Genomic DNA, 19,613 nt, shown 5'->3' with positions numbered 1-19,613 from the left:
GCCCCTGGGCGTGCCATGCGCAGCACCACACTACTGGCACTGCTGGCGTTGGTCCTGCTCTACTTGGTGTCGGGTGCCCTGGTGTTCCGGGCCCTGGAGCAGCCGCACGAGCAGCAGGCCCAGAGGGACCTGGGGGAGGTCCGAGAGAAGTTCCTGAGGGCCCATCCATGTGTGAATGAGCGGGAGCTGGGGGACTTCATCAAGGTGCGTGGGGGGGCCAGGGCCCCTTCAACAGACCCCCACTAGGTCCCTGTGCTGGGGTGCTGCTTCCAGATGCGTACCCCTAAAGACTGGGTACAGCTGGGGTGGGGGGTGCTTGGCAGAGACTGGGATCCAGATCTCGGTTTTCAATATGGCGCCCACCGGGTCCTTTGTTTTGCTGGCGGTGCCTGGCACCTTGCTGTGCTCCTGGAATGTCTTCTTGAGTGTTCGTGGGTAATTGAATGAAGGAAAAATGAATGAATAAATGGCTGGAGCACATGGGGTGTTACTTTTGCTCTGGTCAATTCATCCCATTAGGTTGCCAGTTAAAATCCAACAGGCCCAGTTCCACGTGAATTTCAGCTAAACAACCAATGCCATTTTAATATAAGTATGTCCCATGTAATATTTTTACTTCCTAAAGCTGGCAACCCTCCTCCACTGGCTTCTATACATTTTTGGAGTCACAGATGCCTTAGAGAAGCCCAAGAACACTGTGAACACTTCTCTCCATCCCCCAAGTGTGCATAGAAGCATACACGGATGATTCTGGAGTATTCCTGTTCTGGCACTGGGGAGAGGGGTTAGGGACCCCTTCCCCCAAGACACAGGCTTACCATAGCAGACAAGTGGGTAGGGCCAGAGCTCAGCTTCCCTGAGGCACTTTGGTCAACCTCCATCATTAAGGAAAGCTCTGAGCTTCAGCTTTCTGGGTTCAGTTGAGGAGCTCCTCTCCTTTCTCTGATTTCTGAGTCACTGTCATATGACAATCTATGATTTAACTTTAATAAATTAATAATTATTACTTTACTGATGAGCACCCCTGTTCCCAGCCTGTTCTTTGTTGAGGGAGGGGCTTCTGTTGGGGAGCCTCAGCATTCCAGCACATTCCCAAAGTGGCAGGAACCAGGGTAGAGATGAGGTGGGGAGGGGCCAGCCAGGACCCAGGTGGCCTGACATGCCTTTGACACTTCCAGAAAGCAGGACAAGGCTGAGAGGCCTGGGCGGCAGAGAGTGTGTCTGGCCAGACCACAGGGCAGAGGGAGGGAGGGAATCTGACCTATTTTATTTGCACAATGGAACTGCTTTTTTCCTGGATAAGAAAGAAGAAAAGGAGGGGCAGGACCCACCCAGAAGGGAGGGTGGTGGCAACTGCTTTACTTCTTTTCCACTATAAGAGTTAACTCTCTGAATTAGTCAGTTGTGCAGCAATTGGACACCTACTGTGTGCTAGCATGGGTTGTGTTGGGCAGGAGAGTGGATCTGGGGGTGGAGTATATGCAGACTCTGCCTTGGAAAACGCCACATCTAGGTGAGGAGAGAGGTCCAAGGACAGACCGGTCACTGTACAGTGCATGGAAATGGAGCATCCTCTCCTTTTTTAAGCACTCATTCTGGGCTGGGTGCAAGGGGGTGAGAAGAGAGATTCAGGGGCCTTGGGGATAGTTGGCACATGAACAGAGCCAGGTGAGAGGGATAGAGTTTAGCGACTGGGGACAAATCACTCCCAGTTGAACAGCATGGGCAAGGGCGTGGAAGCTGGAAAGCTCTGGAGGGTTTTGCAGAACCTGAAGTTAGCAGATGCCTAGTCATTTGAAGTAGAAATTAGAACACAGGATGACGAAGGACTTTTTCCCCCTAAGTGGTTAATTTATTGGAAAAGTGTTGCAAAATAAAAGTTAAATCACTTTTAATTAGTATTTCACCTCTTGCTTTTATTTTAAAATCATCATTAAAGGAAATGGAATAATCTTAGAGAATCTGGGGGGAAGGCTGCTGTAACGTGGGGTGACAAATCAGAGTCCCAGGAGAGAAGACTGGGGAAAGAGGGTGATTGGGACCAGCTTGAAAAGGGGTTTGTGTGCTGATCTGGAGAATCTAGGCTCTATTCTAACAGAAGCTGTTACTTTAGTAAGATGAATTTGGAAAGGGTCTTGCTAATGAGAACTGTAGTCAGGGAGAAAAGAGATGGCATATGCCAGACACTGCCCTTGTGCTCCTTGGGGAAGGTCCCTCTGCACAGCTACCTCCTTATGCTCTGACCTCCCATCATCTAGGGCAAGCGCTCTCAGAACACAGACCCTGTCCAGCGAATCTGCAGGCTAGCAAGAGGGGCAGACAAATGGACACTTCATTCATTCTCTAATGTTTATTGAGCACCTGGTATATAACTTCAGTGTGGTGTGCATGTGTGAACATCCTAATATTGGAAGCAAAATTTGCCAGTATAAGAACATTTTTGGAGGGAAAGTCCCTAACTTTCTTTAATTATCTAAGCCAAGGGACTCAAACTGAGTCTCCACAGGGGCAGTGGGAGTGGTGGGGTCTGTGGAAATCTGGAAATCACAGGATGAGATTGCCACGTGGGAAGTTATCCAACAAATACACCAGGCTTACTCTGTTCTAAGTGCTTTAACTCTTGGGGACAAATCTGTAAGGTTGGTACTGTAATCATCACCAGTTGATAGATGCAGAAATGGAGGCACAGAGGGTCAACTTGCCCAAGGTTGCACAGCTCCAAGATTTGAACCCAGGGAGTCTGGTCCCAGGGTTTCTATTTCTGACTGTAAAATTAGCAATCTATTGTGTGAAACTAGGAGTCTGGTGACTCGAATGTTCCTGAAACATTGTGGAGGTCCCACAGACTTGCCTGCAGGTGGATTAGCTACCCAATTTGCATCCTTGGCTGTAAGGGACCATATTCAAGGAGATGAGAGGGAAGGGGAGAGGCGTGGTGGGGGATACTACCCTAGAGGCTGGTGGTGCAGGGATTTGGCCCAGATAGGAAGGAAGGACTGAGGTTCCTCCTTCTGTGCCTTGTCCTGCAGGATGTGGCTAATGCCCTGGGAGGGGGTGCAGACCCAGACACCAACTCGACCAGTAACAGCAGCCACTCAGCATGGAACCTGGGCAGCGCCTTCTTTTTCTCGGGGACCATCATCACCACCATCGGTGGGGGAGGAGATGCAGCATGTGGAGGGGGGCAGGGGCAAGGAATTTCCTTATGGGGGAAGATGCAGGGAGAGGCAGAGGGGGCCGCCGACAGCACCTAGACTCCTTGCACCACCTCTCTGCCCAGGCTACGGCAATGCAGCCCTGCGCACAGATGCTGGGCGCCTCTTCTGCATCTTCTATGCGCTGGTGGGGATCCCGTTGTTTGGGATCTTGCTGGCAGGGGTCGGGGATCGACTGGGCTCCTCCTTGCGCCACGGCATTGGTCACATCGAAGCAATCTTCCTGGTGAGCTACTCCACATCCTTCCTACCCTCATGCTGATCTGGGATTGCCTTCCTTAGGTACCTGCCCGGGAGCACACACCCTCAGATGGCACAAGCTCCTGGGGCTGGGGCGGGGGGATGGGCGTAGAGGTTGTTGGTGTCTCTGTGGTCCTGCCTACCGCCCCTCCCTGCAGAAGTGGCATGTGCCACCAGAGCTGGTGCGAGTGCTCTCTGCGATGCTCTTCCTGCTGATCGGCTGCCTGCTCTTTGTCCTCACGCCCACATTCGTGTTCTGCTATATGGAGGACTGGAGCAAGCTGGAGGCCATCTACTTTGTCATAGTGACGCTCACCACCGTGGGCTTCGGTGATTATGTGGCCGGTGAGGCTGCCTTTCTTTCTTTCTTTTTTTTTTTAAATAGTTTTTATTTGTTGATGGACCTTTATTTTATTTATTTGTATGTGGTGCTGAGAATCGAACTCAGTGCCTCACGCATGCTAGGCAAGCGCACTACCGCTGAGCCACAACCCCAGCCCGAGGCTGCCTTTCCCTATCCACTTTCTTCTTGTCAAAGAGCTCTGCACTCTCCCCTCTCTGAATTCCAGGAGACACATTTGCTTCTACTCCTAAATCCATCAGGAATGCACCATCACAGTCTTCCACTCATGCGACACATTAACATGCACATTGACAACCCTGCATGTGTGGGTCCCATGTATCCTCATACAAATAGTGCACCTTGCCCACATCATGTTCTTGCATGAGATCAGTGCTGCTTGCATGGTGTTACCTTGCATGCCTTCAGCTTGTACACGCTGATCTTCCTGCACACAGTCACACACTCTAGCAGATCCCCTTTCTCCTAGGAGGGCGTGCTCTCTCAAGGAGCTTCGAACCCAGGCATTGAAGCCCAGCAGTGAACCTGGGCTCACAGGCTTGCCCCCAAATCAACTTCTTTCCTTCTTCCCTGGGGCTATTCCAGGCGCTGACCCCAGACAGGACTCTCCAGCCTACCAGCCACTGGTGTGGTTCTGGATCTTGCTCGGCCTGGCCTACTTTGCCTCGGTGCTCACCACCATCGGAAACTGGTTGCGAGTGGTGTCCCGCCGCACTCGGGCAGAGGTACGAGCTCTTGGGTTGGTGTAGCACTAGTGTGCATTGCACTCCAGTAGCTCGTTGGCCAGTCTCTCTCCCTTCTAGAGTGTGGTTTCTTCACACTAGGTCTTTCAGGCACAGACTGAGACCCCATATGTGTCCTGCTGGAAGCAGAGCGGTAAACTCAGATTTGAGTTTACTAGCTCTCTGCCCTCATGGAAAGGGTTGGCAGATTTCTGCAAATAAACATGGAGAAAGTCATGGGTTTTAAGGAGGCTGTTGAGAAGGCTGAGGCAGGAGGAAGCCTGGACGATTTAGCCAAGACCTTGTCCCAAAATGAAATAAGAAAGGCTGGGGAGTACCTCAGTGGTAGAGCACTTCCCTAGCACATGTGAGGACTTGGCATTTGTTCAGTAACAAAATTTTACTATATGTCTAAAAAATTGCAAGAGATATACTATTCTAAAAATTTATTTGCTATTTATCTAAAATATACATTTAAGGGGCTGGGGTTGTGACTCAGGGGTAGAGCACTTGCCTAGCTTCTGTGAGGCACTGGATTCGATCCTCAGCACCACATGAAGATAAATAAATAAAGGTATCGTGTCCATCTACAACTGAACACACACACACACACACACACACACACACATTTAACTTGTGTTTTGCAACCCTACTGAGAGCAACCAGCAGGACAGTGGTGCAAAGCTCTCCCAGTACTGGAGGGGATTCTGAAATAAACATGGGGTTTTCTAAAAGGTGATTCGGGGCTGTGCCAGAGGGGAGAGCATGAAGCCTAGGCGAGGAGCCCGATCCTCCACCTGCTGAGTCTGGAGGACGGGGCAAAAGGAATCCCGATGGCTGGTTGGAGAAGGGACAGGCCCCCGGGGTTGTAGAGCAGGTCAAGGACCCCTGGTCGAGGATGACTTTTCCTCCCCGCGCAGATGGGTGGCCTCACGGCGCAGGCTGCCAGCTGGACTGGCACAGTGACTGCGCGGGTGACCCAGCGAGCCGGGCCCACTGCACCACTGCAAGAGAAGGAGCCGCCACTCCTGCCCCCACCGCCCTGTCCAGCGCAGCCAGTCCTCAAACCTCAATCCCCTTCACCCCCGGAGAAGGTCCAAACGCCTTCCCCGCCGACAGCCTCCGCCCTGGACTACCCCAGCGAGAATCTGGCCTTCATCGACGAGTCCTCGGACACGCAGAGCGAGCGCGGCTGCGCGCTTCCTCGAGCGCAGCGGGGTCGTCGCCGTCCCAACCCACCCAGGAAGCCAGCGCGACCCCGGGGGCCCGGACGTCCCCGAGACAAAGCCGTGCCAGTATAGGGGCAGGATCCCTGGCCTCTCAAAGGACTTTGTTCCTGCTGTGTCCCCGGCATGCTTGGCTTGTTTGACCAAAGAGCCCTCTTTCAATGGGACTGAAGCCTGGGAGGAGGCTACCGGTTGCCAGCGACCTCTCGCCCTGGCCCCTTCCTCACCTCCATCCATTTCCAGACCCCCAAGCCTTTTCTGTCTCGCTGCTCTGGCCGGGCCTGTCCCTCACAACACCTCACGACTGTGCCTCAAAGCCTGCATCAATAAACATCAGTCTGCACCGCCGCGGGCGTGCGCTCGGGCATGCGGGTGGGTGTGGCAGTGCTTTCCTCGGGCCACCGTGGGGCCTCCCGTGGCCCTCCCGTGGCCCCGGGCTGAGGACCCCGGGCCATCACTTCGGACAAATTGGGTTGCACTTAGGCTCCAGTCCTTCCTGGAGGAGACCGGGTAGGGTCCGGCGTGGGAACCCACCGAGACCAGCTGGAGTCTCCAACCTCAGCACCTGGAAGAGGGGTGGGTGGGGAGGGATGGGGGAGCGGTGGGGCATCTGGAGTGGAGGGCTGTGGTCTGGAGTCTCCGGCAAGAGACCCGCTACCCCTCCCCCCTCCTGGAGCGTGACCCCCTCCTCCCCGCCCTGAGGCCTGTGGCGACAGTGTCCGTTAGGGCTGAACCATGGAGGAAAGGCCTTTAAAAGTAAGGACTTTCCCGGACCCCTACCCGTCAGCCCCCCCCAAGTTCACCCTAGGTCCCATCCAGGCCCCTGGTGTCACTCTCAGCCCAGGCTCCGAGCTGCTCCCACCCATCCCCAGATCCCACAGAGTCCCAACCGGGTCCACTCAATGTCCCCGCCCCAGCCTGCCCTCCCTCCCCGCCCGGCTCCCCGCCACCCTTGGCTTCCCTCGTTGTGTGTGGCCCACAGGCGTCGTCCAAGTCTTCACAACGCCGCGGCTCCGAGAAGCTGAGCCCCCACCCCGACATTCGGAATTTGTGGACCATGGCCTCGCTGTCCGAGACACAAATGAACGTGCCGCTGTCCCAGGTCTGCAACAAATACTATGAGGAGGTCACAGTCCCGGGCGACAAAACTCGCCGGCGGGCCAGCTTGAAGGGCCGCTGGAAGGACGATGGAGAGTCCCTTTCTCTGAGGGACAAGGTCAGCTTCAAGACAGAGAATATGGAATTGAGCTCTGGCACCTCCCAGCAAAACCATGTGGATGAGAATACCAATTCCGAGTTAGGTCAGTGTGGCCTCGCCAGGTTGTGGGTGCCCCCAGGGCAGGAACTGGCCAAGGCCCCAATTTCCCTTGCTATAAAATGGGGGTGGGGGTAAGCTGAGAGGATCCAACTTTCCAGGATTGCCTGGGAGGGGCGCCAGGACGACTTTAAATCAACCAAACATTCCTGGAGCGCCCCCTACCGGGAAGGCATCTTACCAAACGCAGCTCTAGAGACTGCACCAAAAAGTTCCAAGTCAGACTTGTACCATCTTTTAAAATTTTTTGGGTACTGAGGATCCAACCCAAGACTTTCAAGCATTCTGGGCAAGCACTCTGCCACCAAATACATCACTACCTCCCCTCCAACCCCCAACCCTCACCCCTGCCCCAAGGCACTAGGAATTGAACTCTAGCGCTCTACCACTGAACTACATCCTCAGTCCTTTTTATTTTGAGACAGGATCTCCCTAAATTGCCCAGTTTGGCCTCAAACTTACTAATCTTGAGCCTCAGCCTTCCCATAGCTGGAATTACAGGTGTGCATCACTCTGTCTGGGCATTGGTTACAATTTTAAGCATCTAGCACATGCCAGATACTATTTGGGATTTGCCTCTGACCTCTGCACTTTACCCTTTCTACTTTGATCATGGAATTAGAACCAAGAATATAACATAAGAATTAATACATACTGAGTCCTGGCTCTGTGCCAAACACAGGACTTTGCTTGTATTGTCACCTTTAAACTTCATGATCTCCATAGAGGCTTGCTTTATATATTTATTTCTGTATTGGGGATTGAACCCAGGGTGCTGTATAACTGAGATACACCCCCAGTCCTTTTTTTTTTTTTTTTTTACTTTGAGACAGAGTCTCACTAAATTGCCAAGGCTGGCCTCAAACTTGCCATCCTTCTGCCTCAGCCTCCTGAGTCACTGGTGTTATAAGTGAGTGCCACCATGTTGGGCTAAAAACCACTCTTTTCTTTTTCATCTTCTTTTTTTTTTTTTTAGTTGTGGACCTTGATTTTATTTATTTACATGTGATACTGAGACTGGAACCCAATGCCTCACACATGCTAGGCAAGCACTCAATCACTGAGCCATAACCCCCGCTCCTGCAGTCCACTCTTATGACACCATTTTACAGATGAAGAAAATGAGGCCCAGAAAGTTTAGTCACTGGCTTTAAGTCTCACAGAGTGGGGCAGTAAGAATGAAACCCATGTGGGTGGGATTCTTAAAGCCTAGGATATAACCATTGTCCCATACTATCTCCAATTAATGTAGCCCATGGAGCTGGTCTTTGAACCCCACTTCCTCTCACCACATGCCTACCCATACATCTCTGCTCCAGGGAAACCCAGGAGTCTGTGGATAATTGACCCTCTTTTTTCTTTTCCCAGAAAGCTCTTCCTCAGTATCAGTGATCAGTTTCTCGAAGCACATGCCCCATCGAGCCTACTGGGCAGAGCAACAGAACAGGGTTGGAGGGGCCCAGGGAAAGGGGTAGGGGGTGTTATGGGGTGGAGGATGGATAAGTTGAGGGCTGCAGCTGTGAAAGGGTGGGGGTGGCTGGCAGGTTGGTCAGGGGTCTTGGGGCTGCAAGGATGGGGGGCATTTCAGCTGTGGGCAGAACTAGGGTCCTCAGAATGCCTGAGCCTATCACTGCTTTTCCAGCTTCCGCTGCCCCTGATGGAACTCATGGAGAATGAAGCTCTGGAAATCCTCACCAAAGCCCTCAAGAGTGAGCTCCCCTCCCCTGACGACTTCCAGACACACACACACACACACACACACACACACACACACACACAAGATCCTGGTGGATTTTACAGGGTTTAGGTCTGTGGGAGTGGGGTTCCAGGATGTGTATACGCTGGCAGATCCTCTTAGCACTCAAAAATACCCGAAGGGCCCTTCAAAAGTTAAAAGTTGAGAAGCCAGATACAAGAATACCCAAGGAGGAAGGCATGGGGTGACCATTTAGTGGAGCTCCATTTAATGGAGCCCTCTTTTTAGCTAGTCCGGTTTTACAAGGCGGTTTCTCTATCTGGCCAAGAGAATGACAGCTTTTCTGTGACTCTGGCTCCCTGCCAGGTGGGGGAGCTGTGAGGACTCAGTGGATTATTTGGGTAAACTTCTCCTGTTTATGATATGAACGTGCAGCTGGAAGAAGGGTCAAGACGTTTAATTACAGTAGGCGGTCCAGGTGTCCACCAAGCTGCAGGCTCCCATCTCTCTGGTTCTGGCCTGCAGCTAATTCTCCAGCCTTAACACTCAGTACCGGGGAGATCCAAAGTTCCCAGTTCCTCGAATCACACATGAGGCGCCTGCTAGTGGGGGGGCCTTGCTGGAGCTCACAGAACTGAGCCAGTTCTGCCCTCCTCCAAGGCTACCGGTCCGTGATCGGCAGGGACCATTTCATGACTAAAGAGCTGCAGCGATACGTCGAGGGGCTCAGGAGGCGCAGGAATAAGAGGCTGTACTGCACTTTTCAGTGAACTCCCGACTCCAGCAGCCGCCTGACTCTAACCCTTGCCCTGCCCTGTCCTGTCCCCAGACCCAACCCCATCCGCGTGGAATTTTAGCCCTAGAGAAATTAAAAGAGTCTATACGTGCTTTGTGAGTCAGTGCGTGGCTTCCCGCGTGAGGCGGACGCACGTGGCCCCGCCCTTCCCGGTGACCTTCATTCGGTCACCGCAGTGACCTTGAGTTTTCTGTGTCCGGGTCTTAACGGCCCCGCCTTCCAGGGACTCATAGTCCAGGGATACTTGCATGTTTAAGGTCAGCTTCTCCCACCCTGGGTTCCGCAGCTTTATGGGGATATTGAGTGTGCGGTTCAAGTGCCCAGCAGGCGTTATCTTGGGGGAAGGGGAAAAAGAAAAAGGGGCAGCGCCCCCGTCGCTGTTCTAGGTTCCACCCCTCATGCATATGCAGATACCCCAACCTCTCCGTTCGTCCCGCCTTCTCATTTTCATAAGGATTTCGTCTCCCACGGCAGCTGCGGCCACTGATCAACCTCGCCCACTCCTTCCGCGCAAAGCGCGCCCCGCCTCCTTCGTTACGAAAGGGCGCTCCAGGCCCACCCCCACCGGGCTCTAATCCCTGAAGTTCGTCCGCATCTCTGGCCCCGCCCTCTAGGCGGCCCCGTAGGCATGTGCGCTGCTGAGGTTCGGTGGTGGGCGAGACCTCTGTGAAGGCCCGCCTACTGGCTCCGCCAGCTCCGCCCCCGACCCCTCCCGGTACGCAGGCGCTGCCCGCCTCACTTGTCTGATTAGCATAGGGCGCCGGGCCCCGCCCCCTGTTTTGCATGCGCACGGCCGGCCCCGCCCCCGCTGTCAGCTGGAGGAAGCCGAGTAGGAAGCGGCCGCGATGTCCTTTTGTGTCCTACAAGCAGCCAGCGGCGCCGCCGAGTGAGGGGACGCGGCGCGGCGGGGCGGCGCGGCCCGAGAAGGAGGCGGAGGAGTGGCCGCCCGCGGCCCCCGGCTCACCCCGGCGTTCCGGGCCTCTCGGCCCCCATGCCTGCCCGCCCGCCCTGCCGGAGCCCCAGGTCCGGGGGCGAAGGGGAGCACTGTGGCGGGGGTGGGCGGGCGGGGCGCGGGGGCCATGTGCGAGCGCGGCAGGGAGGCGGGCGGGGGGCGGGCTCCGGCGGGTGCCGGCTCCGGTGCCGGCCCTGTTCACGACCGGAACCTGGTCGAGAGCTAGACTGGGGTCAGGGTCTGATGGGATCCGGCGTCCGGGTCCTGGTGGGCTCTTTGGGTCAGGGTCTGTCTCTGATTTGGGCTGCTGGTCCTGGGCCCGGTCAGTCTTGGGCCTCAGATCCAGCCCCAGGGCAGGGTTCAGTCCGGCACTTGGAGAATGCCGAAGTCCCTGGGGCGGGCTGAGTGGAAGATGGGGAGGGTTCTCTGTCACAGAAGGGGCTCTGAAGACCACGTGGGGGCGCTCGAAGGGGCCTAGGGCCACCCTCTTCTCTGGGTCAAAGGTCATCGCACCGGCGGGGGAGAACTTCTTCCTCCTCGGCTCTCCTCATTTACTTCCTGATAACCTGATAGAGGTTCCCCGCGGGCGGAGGGGGAGGGGAGACTAGCAACTTTAGGCAACTTCCCTGAGGTGTGCGCAGGTTTACGGGGGCGGGGCGGCCCGAAAGGTGGTGGACTCTGCGGCAGCTGGAGTGTGAGAGTGAGTGTGCAGGCCTAGGGTGCAAGGGGGTGGAGCCGCGCCCGACTGTGAGCCTGGGACGGGCATGCTGGGGCAGGAAGGGGGCGGTGTGTCAGGGGTGTTCTTTCTCACAGATCTGTACCTGCGTGTGTGATTGTGAGGAACTGGTGTGTGTATGTGTGATATCGGGCTTGAGTGTGAGTTTGTGTCGTGTGTCCTTTGGGAAGAGTGTGAGACAAGTGTGAGATTGAGTGAGGGCTGGGGTTTGGAAAGGGCCATGTGTGTGAAAGTCCCCAACAGAGAAAGCATGTGTGGGCATGTGGTGACACCTGAGAACCCAGGTGAGAGTGTGGACATATATCCACGCCTTTGGGCTTGTGTGCCTCAGTGGACAGCCATATGAGGGGAGACCTCTGAGGTCCTGCTATATCTGAAGAAAAGAATGGAGGTGTCCCTCTTCTGGTGGCTGTGGATTCCAAGGGGGGTTGACAGTTGCCTGGGGACGGAGGTTCCTCTGCCCCCTGATTAGGGTGGGAGTAGGGCTTTCCAAGCCTCTTCCAGGTTCCCAAGAGGGTACCTGCTGTCAGTTACTGGTCCTGGAGGCTCTGGAGACTCTGTTCCCATGGCAACAGCTGGGGGGGCTTTTCTTGAGTAACCTTTCCTTGGACTCTGCCCTCCTCCCTCCCCAGGACGAGCCTGGAAGTCTGGCCCAGGCCCAGGGTTAGGCAACGTGTGTGGCAGGGTGCCTCTCTGTGACCTGACGGTCTCTCACTGCAGGTGACCAACGCCATGTCCAGCCAGGTGGTGGGCATTGAGCCTCTCTACATCAAGGCAGAGCCAGCCAGTCCTGACAGTCCAAAGGGTTCTTCGGAGACCGAGACTGAACCCCCCGTGACCCTGGCTCCTGGTCCAGCTCCTGCCCGCTGCCTCCCCGGGCACAAGGAGGAGGAGGATGGGGAGGGGGCTGGGCCTGGTGAGCAGGGCAGTGGGAAGCTGGTGCTCAGCTCCCTGCCCAAACGCCTCTGTCTGGTCTGTGGGGATGTGGCCTCCGGCTACCACTACGGTGTGGCATCTTGTGAGGCCTGCAAAGCTTTCTTCAAGAGGACCATCCAGGGTGAGCCCCCACCCCGCTTCTGCATGCTTTTGCCCTTTGCCCTGGCCTGGCACCTCCCAATTGGTACACGGCTAGGTGCAGTAGGTCCTGAGACTGCCAGACACTGTGAAGTTGGCATCTGGCAGGGCTCCTCTTAGAAATGAAATAAAGGCAGCAGCATGTGTGGCGTACTGGAATGGGATGTTAGAGGACATGGCCTAGGTTTCTGAGTGCTGTAGGCCCAGCACCTTCAACAGTGACTCTGAAAAATTCCAAGGCAGCCTCTGCCTGTTCTGAAACTTTGTTCTTGACTTGGTTCCTGCTTCAGGTAGCTTCTACCCAGCAGAGAACATGGCCCCCTTTTCTCAGTTTTTCCGAAGCAGCACCAGTGCAAGGTAGATTTTTCTAGATACCTGAGAGAGGCCACATTGTATTTTAGCTCCTGACTTAAAAGATTGTTAGGGAGTGTGGGGTATGGCTCAGTGGTAGAACACTTGCCTAGCAAGTGAGAGGCCCTGGCTTTCATTCCCAGTACTGAGGGTTGTGTGTGTGGAGAATATTTATATATATATCACCACATAAACACGATCAGGCATTTAAAAGTCACTGGCTTTGGGGGACATGGTGGCACATGCCTGTAATCCCAGTTACTCAGGAGGCTGAGGCAGGAGGATCATAAGTTTGAGGCCAACCTCTGCAACTTAGTGAGACTCTGTCTCAAAATAAAAATTTGGAAGTACTGGGGATATAGCATACAAAAATTCAGAGGAATGGTAGTATAGCTCAGTGGTAGAATACTTGCCAAGTGTGTGCAGGGACCTGGGTTCAAGCCCCAGACAGGCGGGAACTCCAGGGAGTAGGACGCTGATGTAAACATTACCTGGGATGAATGGGCCTGCTAGTTAAGTTGCTATGTGATTTATGTGATAATTGGTTACTTTGGGGCTATACCAGGCACCCTGCCCTTTTGCTCTTTTTTTCGGCTCCCAACCAACCCTATGAGGTGTCAGTGTTGTCCATAGTTGAGGCCTACAGAGATTTTTTTTTTTTTAAATGTTTTTAGTTGGACACAGACCTTCATTAATTTTTAAGGGGTGCTGAGGATCGAATCTGGTGCCTCACATTGTGCTAGGCAAGCGCTCTGCCACTGAGCCCTAGCCCCAGCCCAACCCTACAGAGATTTTTGAAGCTTTGTTCAAGTCTTACAAGTAGAAAATGGCAGAACTAGGATTTGATGTGGGTCCTGAGCTGGCTCTCAAATGCCAGATTGCTGTTCTACTTATTAGTAATAACTGGACTTTGGACCACTGATTGTGATATGCCAGTGAGTCTGAACATGGCTAAAACATGTTGGCCATAAAACTCTGGGCTCCCTGCTAACTCTGAGGACCAGTGAGGCTGCAGACCTAGGTCTAGGTGTCACCTTGGAATCTTTCATCCTGACTGTGGACACATATTTGTTAGCTATCGATATAGTCACTTACTGAGCACTTAAGTGCTGTGAATTATGCTAAATATTTTTACATGGATTATCTTCTTTAATTCTTACAACCTGCCTTTACAACAAGTATGATTTTTTTTTTCATTTGGTGCTGGGGATGGAACCCAGGGTCTCGTATATGCTAAGCATGTGCACTTAGTACTGAGCTACACCCCCCAACCCCAAGTATGAGGTTTTTTTCATGCCAATTTGATGGCTGGGAACTTGAATTGAGAGTTCCAGGTGTTAGATCTGGGACTTGCCCAAGGTCACACAGTTGGTAAGGGGTAGTGTTGGGCTAGACCAAGGTAGCCCCCAGAACACTTTGCTCTTTACAAACCAGTGTTCCAGGTCCTGGGACTGAGGCAGAAACAATGAATTGCCCAGAACTGCCCTGTTACACCGTGGCACGTGTTGGAAGGCCAGGAACAGGATGTGGACGGGAAGCCTGGTCTGAGTCTGGGGCTCCAGAGGGCCTCCCTGAGGACAGGTCCTGAGCCAGGTGAAGCCCTAGCAGGGCTAATGTACTAATGGCCTGTTGGCTGGTTAGTGGTGGCCCTGCGAGACTGGGAGAGCGACAAGCTATCAGCATCTTCAGTGTTAGTAGCACTGGGGACATTCGAGGCCCTAGTGGAACTGACACTGAAGTGAGAGAGGTAATACATAAATAGGTTGCTCTGTAGCATCTGAGGTGGCCCCAAGTGCTGAGAGGAATCTTTACAGCAGGGCTCAGGCTGGAAGTGCCTGCAGAGGTGGGATTTGGTATTGTCATAAGTGGCCAGGGAAGGCCTTCCTGAGGTGACAGGGAGGAGGTAGGGGAGGCTGTGTGCCATTAGGACCAGAGCTTGAGGCAATCCCTGTGAAGGCCACAGGTTCACTTGGGCTTTTACTCAAGGAAGTCATTGGGTTTGAGCAGAGGAGGGACAGGAGCTGACACAGGTCTAACAGGATCCCTTAGGCATCGAGCAGGAGGCCAGTGAGATGAGGGGACAGTGACTGGTGTCAAGGGTGGAAAAACAGTAGCTGAGGGCAGGAGTTTGATTCTGGATGGGTAAGGTCAGGCCCCCCGCAGGATTTGCCAGTAGGTTGGACGTGGGTGCAAGGGAGTTGAGGGTGCTGCCCAGCCTTCTGCCTGAGCAACCGGATGAATGCAGTTGCAGGCTTGGGAGTCCGGGGGCCATTTGGGACATGTTAGGGTTGAGAAGCCTCCTAGACGTGCAGGATGTCAGGGGGCCGCTGGATATGAGTCTAGAGCTCAGGGCAGGTGTAAGCCCCAAGATGGGAGTGGGTGGTAAGTGAGGCTGAGGAAGGCCAGCCCTGGGCTGTTCAGTGGAAGGAGCTCGGGAGATTCACAGAAACCACGAGAGGTGGGAGGCAGAGGAGCGAGTGAAGTCCTAGAAGCAAAAGCAGAGTGTAGGAGAGTTTCTAGCACCGAGACCCAGACTGTTAGATGCTCCTCTTAGGCAAGTAAGATGAGGATTGAGAACTGACCAATGAATTGAGCACCCTAAAGGTCATAGTGGCCCTTGATGGGCCCAGATGAAGGCAGTGTGGCCCAGAGGTGTGACCTGACCAGGGGTTTGGGTCAGAGTGGCAGCCTGATTGCCTGTGCCCAGCCCCTCCATTGCCCAAGCAGGGACCCCACCCAGTGGCAGTTCCCTGCCCTGCCCTGCTCATGGCCTCCTGCTCTCCCCTTTCCTCCCCGTACCCCCAGACCTGTGCTTGCCCCGGGTGAGTGAGGGCTCTCCTGGCCGCTGGGCCCACTCCTGGCCCTGGGAGGCCGCCACTGGAGCCCTGCCTCTTCCTGGCAGGAAGCATCGAGTACAGCTGTCCAGCTTCCAACGAGTGTGAGATCACCAAGCGGAGACGCAAGGCCTGCCAGGCCTGCCGCTTCACCAAGTGCCTGCGGGTGGGCATGCTCAAGGAGGGTGAGCGTTGGGCAGGGGCTTGGGCTGGGGATTGGGGCTGGGGGCAAGGCCTGGGAAGTTCAAGTGAATGGGCTGGGGAGGACAGCTCTGCAGGGCAAACCTGCCTCAGCCCCATAACCGCAACCCTGTCCTACAATTCAAGGGGTGCGCCTGGACCGTGTCCGAGGTGGGCGACAGAAATACAAGCGACGGCCAGAGGTGGACCCGCTGCCCTTCCCAGGCTCCTTCCCTGCTGGCCCTCTAGCAGTGACTGGAGGCCCCCGGAAGACAGGTGAGGGCACGGTGGAGCCCTAGGGCTCTGGGGCAAGTTGCCCCCAAGGGCCTGTCAGCATCATTACGGACACTGGACCCGGATTCCACTTTCACTCACTTATTCATTTCCCCAAGGAATATTTGTAAAGTAACTTTTCATGTGTCGAGAACCAAGTAATGTAGCTGGGTCCAGGGAGAGGTTTAATCTCAGTCTGTTCAAGACCGAGTCGCCTGGGGAGGTGGTGAGCATGCTTCCCTGGAGAGAGCTATCTCCCTTCTGGCTAGTGGCTCTCAAGGAAGGCCACAGGGGGACTACCTAGGGAGATGCAATCTCAAGGGGCCTCTAAGGCCTGCTGGATGGGAGTGCTCCTGACAGCCCTCCACCTGTCACTGCAGCCCCGGTGAATGCACTGGTATCTCACCTGCTGGTGGTAGAGCCTGAGAAGCTGTATGCCATGCCTGACCCAGCGGGCCCTGACGGACACCTCCCAGCTGTGGCTACCCTCTGCGACCTCTTTGACCGAGAGATTGTGGTCACTATCAGCTGGGCCAAGAGCATCCCAGGTAAAGGGCCCAAGAGACCTGGGACTCCCCTGAGGCCAGGCCATGTTTGGCTGGGGTCACTCGCTTAGCCGGGCCTGCTCTCCACTGCCCCCCAGGCTTCTCATCACTATCGCTGTCTGACCAGATGTCAGTACTGCAGAGCGTATGGATGGAGGTGCTGGTGCTGGGTGTGGCCCAGCGCTCACTACCACTGCAGGATGAACTGGCCTTTGCTGAGGACTTGGTCCTGGATGAAGAGGGAGCCCGGGCTGCTGGCCTGGGAGAGCTGGGGGCGGCCCTGCTGCAACTGGTGCGGCGGCTACAGGCCCTGCGGCTGGAACGAGAAGAGTATGTCCTGCTGAAGGCCTTGGCCCTTGCCAATTCGGGTGAGTCCAGAGCAGGCATCCAACAGGAATCTCCATGAGGCCCTCCAACTGTTAACTCCATGATGGTGGCACAGTCCCATTTTGCAGATAAGGAAAACTGAGGCTTAGGGAAGACCAATGACTTATTCAAAGTCACAAAGCAAGCCAAGGGCAGGCCCTGAACTGCACACAGGATTTTGAGCCCTAGTGCCGTGCTAATCTGGAAAGGTAAACAGTTTAGTGGGAGGGAAGGTGGGGAGGATAAGAGGTGGCCATAGTTGAGGGAGAAAGGGTGGTTATTGGGTAGGAGCAGTGAGTGGTGCCCCTTAGTCAGCCAATCAGCTAATCCATTTGGCCCTTCCTTAGGCCCATCCAGCAGTGCCCCAGCAGATGTGGGTTCGCCTTTTCCAGAGGCAGCCCAGGCCAATAGCCCTCTCCCCCTCCTTGTAGACTCAGTGCACATCGAGGATGCTGAGGCTGTGGAACAGCTGCGAGAAGCCCTGCATGAGGCCCTGCTGGAGTATGAAGCCGGCCGGGCCGGCCCCGGAGGAGGTGCTGAGAGGCGGCGGGCAGGCAGACTGCTGCTCACCCTACCACTCCTCCGCCAGACAGCGGGCAAAGTGCTGGCCCATTTCTATGGGGTGAAGCTGGAGGGCAAGGTGCCCATGCACAAGTTGTTCTTGGAGATGCTCGAGGCCATGATGGACTGAGGCATGGGGTGGGAAGGGTGGGGGTGCTGGCAGGAACTGCCCAGCATGGGGTCAGCCCCAAGGGGGCAGAGCTGGGGTCTGGGCAGTGCCACAGCCTGCTGGCAGGGCCAGGGCAATGCTATCAGTCCCTGGGAGCAGGCCCCATGCCCTCCTCTCCCCCTCTTAAGGGGGTGTAAAGCTGGGAATGTGAATGCCCAGAGTCTGGGCACAGCGTTGTCCCTTGCAAGCCATAATGTGCCCCCAAGAGTGTAGGGGGCCTTGCGGAAGCCATAGGGGGCTGCAGGGGATGTGGGAGGCAGAAGCCTGATCTCAGGGAGGGAAGGGGATGGAGGCCACAGTCTCCCAATGGGTGATGCTTTTGCTGCTGCTTAATCCGATCCCCTCTCCAGACTAGAGGGGTATTTGGAGAGCAAAGGCCCCTGCCCCCTTCGCTCCTCCTCATTTGCATTGGGCATTAATGCCCCCCCTTGAAGCAATAACTCCAAGCAGGCTCCAGCCCCTGGACCCTGGGGTGGCCAGGGCCCCCCATCAGCTCCCACCCAGCCTCCTCAGGGGGTGGGGAGAGCACTGCCTCTATGCCCTGCAGAGCAATAACACTATATTTATTTTTGGGTTTGGCCAGGGAGGCGCAGGGACATGGGGCAAGCCAGGGCCCAGAGCCTTTGGCTGTACAGAGACTCTATTTTAATGTATATTTGCTGCAAAGAGAAACCGCTTTTGGTTTTGAACCTTTAATGAGAAAAAAAAAAAAGATATACTATGGAGCTCAAAACCACTGTGGTCAGTGTGTCATTGGGTCAAGGGCTGGGACTACACACTGTAGAACTAACAAACAGAATATATGTTAACAAAAATACACACGGTCACAAAACGTAAAACTGATGCTGGACACGGTTAAGTCTCGGTTTCCTCATCATTCAGCAGCATGTTGGGAATCCCGCGGCTGATGGGGAACACACGTCCTGACTCCGGGCATTGCAGGGTGCCCTCCAGCACATCCACCTGTGGAAGGGTGGGAGAGGGCTCAGCACTGGCAGCCTCAAGGGCGGGGAGGGAACAGAAGGCGAGGGTCGCTTCTCACCTCCAGCAACACGTGATGCATCTTTCTCAGAAATGTCTCGTCGTTCACGTAGCCCTCAGTAGGCTCTTTTGGCACCTCCACCAGGTGCAACTGCGGGCAAGAAGCCTTAATCATCCCTGGGCATGAAACCCTCCCCACGCCCGGCCAGACGCAGGGCTGCGGGAGGGTACCGGGGGCCGCGGTAAGCCGCCCCCCTTCCGAGGCAGGGACCACGGGGACAGGTGCTCACGGTGTCAGCCGCCTCCAGAAGCGCCGCCCACTCCACCTTGGGTATCATCCGCGCCACGAAGTCTGGGTTGAACTCCACGGGATTGATTCGGACTTCGGTCGCCTGCGGGGCGGGGAGGTCTAATGAGGCCGGGGCCGAACCCGAGTTTCTCTATCCCGCCGGAAGAGGGGCAAGACCCCGGGCTCGTACCTGGAGGCGCAGGGGGAAGCCACGAGGCCCCACCCCCCGCACATGTGAGCTCAGTAGATTGTGGGTGAGCAGCTTCATGTTTCTACCAGGGATCCTCCGCTCCGGAACCGGAAAGAGGCCACTCGGAGTTCACGTACTTCTGGGGTCGCCGGGTCTTTTGAACTATTGGACGGCCCGAGGAGCGGAAGTGACGAACTTGCTGAACCTTTTCGTGCTTGCAGGAGCAGAGGTACTTGAAAAATCTGGTCCGGTCACGCGCTGCTACCGGAAGCGTCTCGGCGGGAAGTTGCTGCTGCGACGCACAGCAAACTCCACTAGCCACAAATCATATGTAACATGCAAATCATATGGAAAGCAGCTGCAGCGCAGAGGCTCTCGTTGAATGTAACATAAACATGTTTTAGGCCTCCACAGGCCCCTGATACTATCACTTCCTGCACCTTGCTTTCGGGTAAGGAACGGACACACTGTATCAGTAAATCAGGTCCATTAAAACAGCAGTAGCTCTTCCTTGCATGCAAATTAGCTGCGCGAACGATGA

General features: G+C 55.2%; 4 protein-coding genes across 4 annotated transcripts; 3 read left to right on the top strand and 1 right to left on the bottom strand.

Annotated features, from left to right (window-relative positions):
* Kcnk4 (potassium two pore domain channel subfamily K member 4) lies at positions 1-5,839 on the top strand. The gene is made up of 6 exons (XM_026414464.2): positions 1-204; positions 3,030-3,153; positions 3,281-3,441; positions 3,614-3,800; positions 4,402-4,541; positions 5,459-5,839. Exons 1-6 carry the CDS (start codon positions 16-18, stop codon positions 5,837-5,839), a joined length of 1,182 nt encoding a protein of 393 aa, XP_026270249.2. The 5' UTR covers positions 1-15.
* A 660-nt stretch (positions 5,840-6,499) lies between these two features.
* Catsperz (catsper channel auxiliary subunit zeta) lies at positions 6,500-10,040 on the top strand. The gene is made up of 5 exons (XM_026414468.2): positions 6,500-6,520; positions 6,747-7,065; positions 8,448-8,527; positions 8,722-8,788; positions 9,436-10,040. The coding sequence occupies exons 1-5, from the start codon at positions 6,500-6,502 to the stop codon at positions 9,543-9,545; spliced, it is 597 nt and encodes a 198-aa protein (XP_026270253.1). The 3' UTR covers positions 9,546-10,040.
* Positions 10,041-10,391: 351 nt separating this feature from the next.
* On the top strand, positions 10,392-18,360 carry Esrra (estrogen related receptor alpha). The gene is made up of 7 exons (XM_026414399.2): positions 10,392-10,594; positions 11,980-12,316; positions 15,587-15,703; positions 15,846-15,974; positions 16,352-16,519; positions 16,615-16,884; positions 17,314-18,360. Exons 2-7 carry the CDS (start codon positions 11,992-11,994, stop codon positions 17,571-17,573), a joined length of 1,269 nt encoding a protein of 422 aa, XP_026270184.1. The 5' UTR covers positions 10,392-10,594; positions 11,980-11,991; the 3' UTR covers positions 17,574-18,360.
* On the bottom strand, positions 17,942-19,393 carry Trmt112 (tRNA methyltransferase activator subunit 11-2). The gene is made up of 4 exons (XM_026414401.2): positions 19,073-19,393; positions 18,884-18,985; positions 18,655-18,744; positions 17,942-18,575 (listed from the first exon to the last, which is right to left on the bottom strand). The coding sequence occupies exons 1-4, from the start codon at positions 19,148-19,150 to the stop codon at positions 18,468-18,470; spliced, it is 378 nt and encodes a 125-aa protein (XP_026270186.1). The 5' UTR covers positions 19,151-19,393; the 3' UTR covers positions 17,942-18,467.
* Positions 19,394-19,613: the final 220 nt, after the last annotated feature.

This window comes from Urocitellus parryii, chromosome 4 (assembly GCF_045843805.1).
Source record: "Urocitellus parryii isolate mUroPar1 chromosome 4, mUroPar1.hap1, whole genome shotgun sequence".
In the NCBI taxonomy this organism is placed as follows: domain Eukaryota; kingdom Metazoa; phylum Chordata; class Mammalia; order Rodentia; family Sciuridae; genus Urocitellus; species Urocitellus parryii.
The sequence above is the reverse complement of the archived record's forward strand: the minus strand, read 5'-3'. Positions and strand labels throughout refer to the sequence as shown.

What these genes read in the sequence shown, in the direction of transcription:
- Kcnk4 (XM_026414464.2), top strand. Translation starts at nt 16, where the DNA reads ATGCGCAGCACCACACTACTGGCACTGCTGGCGTTGGTCCTGCTCTAC. An exon ending in CTTCGGTGATTATGTGGCCG is followed by an intron (nt 3,801 to 4,401) that starts GTGAGGCTGCCT and finishes GGGCTATTCCAG; the next exon opens with GCGCTGACCCCAGACAGGAC. An exon ending in CCCGCCGCACTCGGGCAGAG is followed by an intron (nt 4,542 to 5,458) that starts GTACGAGCTCTT and finishes CTCCCCGCGCAG; the next exon opens with ATGGGTGGCCTCACGGCGCA.
- Esrra (XM_026414399.2), top strand. Translation starts at nt 11,992, where the DNA reads ATGTCCAGCCAGGTGGTGGGCATTGAGCCTCTCTACATCAAGGCAGAG. An exon ending in CTTCAAGAGGACCATCCAGG is followed by an intron (nt 12,317 to 15,586) that starts GTGAGCCCCCAC and finishes TCTTCCTGGCAG; the next exon opens with GAAGCATCGAGTACAGCTGT. An exon ending in CTTGGCCCTTGCCAATTCGG is followed by an intron (nt 16,885 to 17,313) that starts GTGAGTCCAGAG and finishes CCCTCCTTGTAG; the next exon opens with ACTCAGTGCACATCGAGGAT.
- Trmt112 (XM_026414401.2), bottom strand. Translation starts at nt 19,150, where the DNA reads ATGAAGCTGCTCACCCACAATCTACTGAGCTCACATGTGCGGGGGGTG. An exon ending in GCTTCCCCCTGCGCCTCCAG is followed by an intron (nt 18,986 to 19,072) that starts GTACGAGCCCGG and finishes CCCGCCCCGCAG; the next exon opens with GCGACCGAAGTCCGAATCAA. An exon ending in TGCATCACGTGTTGCTGGAG is followed by an intron (nt 18,576 to 18,654) that starts GTGAGAAGCGAC and finishes ACCCTTCCACAG; the next exon opens with GTGGATGTGCTGGAGGGCAC.
- Catsperz (XM_026414468.2), top strand. Translation starts at nt 6,500, where the DNA reads ATGGAGGAAAGGCCTTTAAAA. An exon ending in TGGAGGAAAGGCCTTTAAAA is followed by an intron (nt 6,521 to 6,746) that starts GTAAGGACTTTC and finishes TGTGGCCCACAG; the next exon opens with GCGTCGTCCAAGTCTTCACA. An exon ending in GGGCAGAGCAACAGAACAGG is followed by an intron (nt 8,528 to 8,721) that starts GTTGGAGGGGCC and finishes CTGCTTTTCCAG; the next exon opens with CTTCCGCTGCCCCTGATGGA.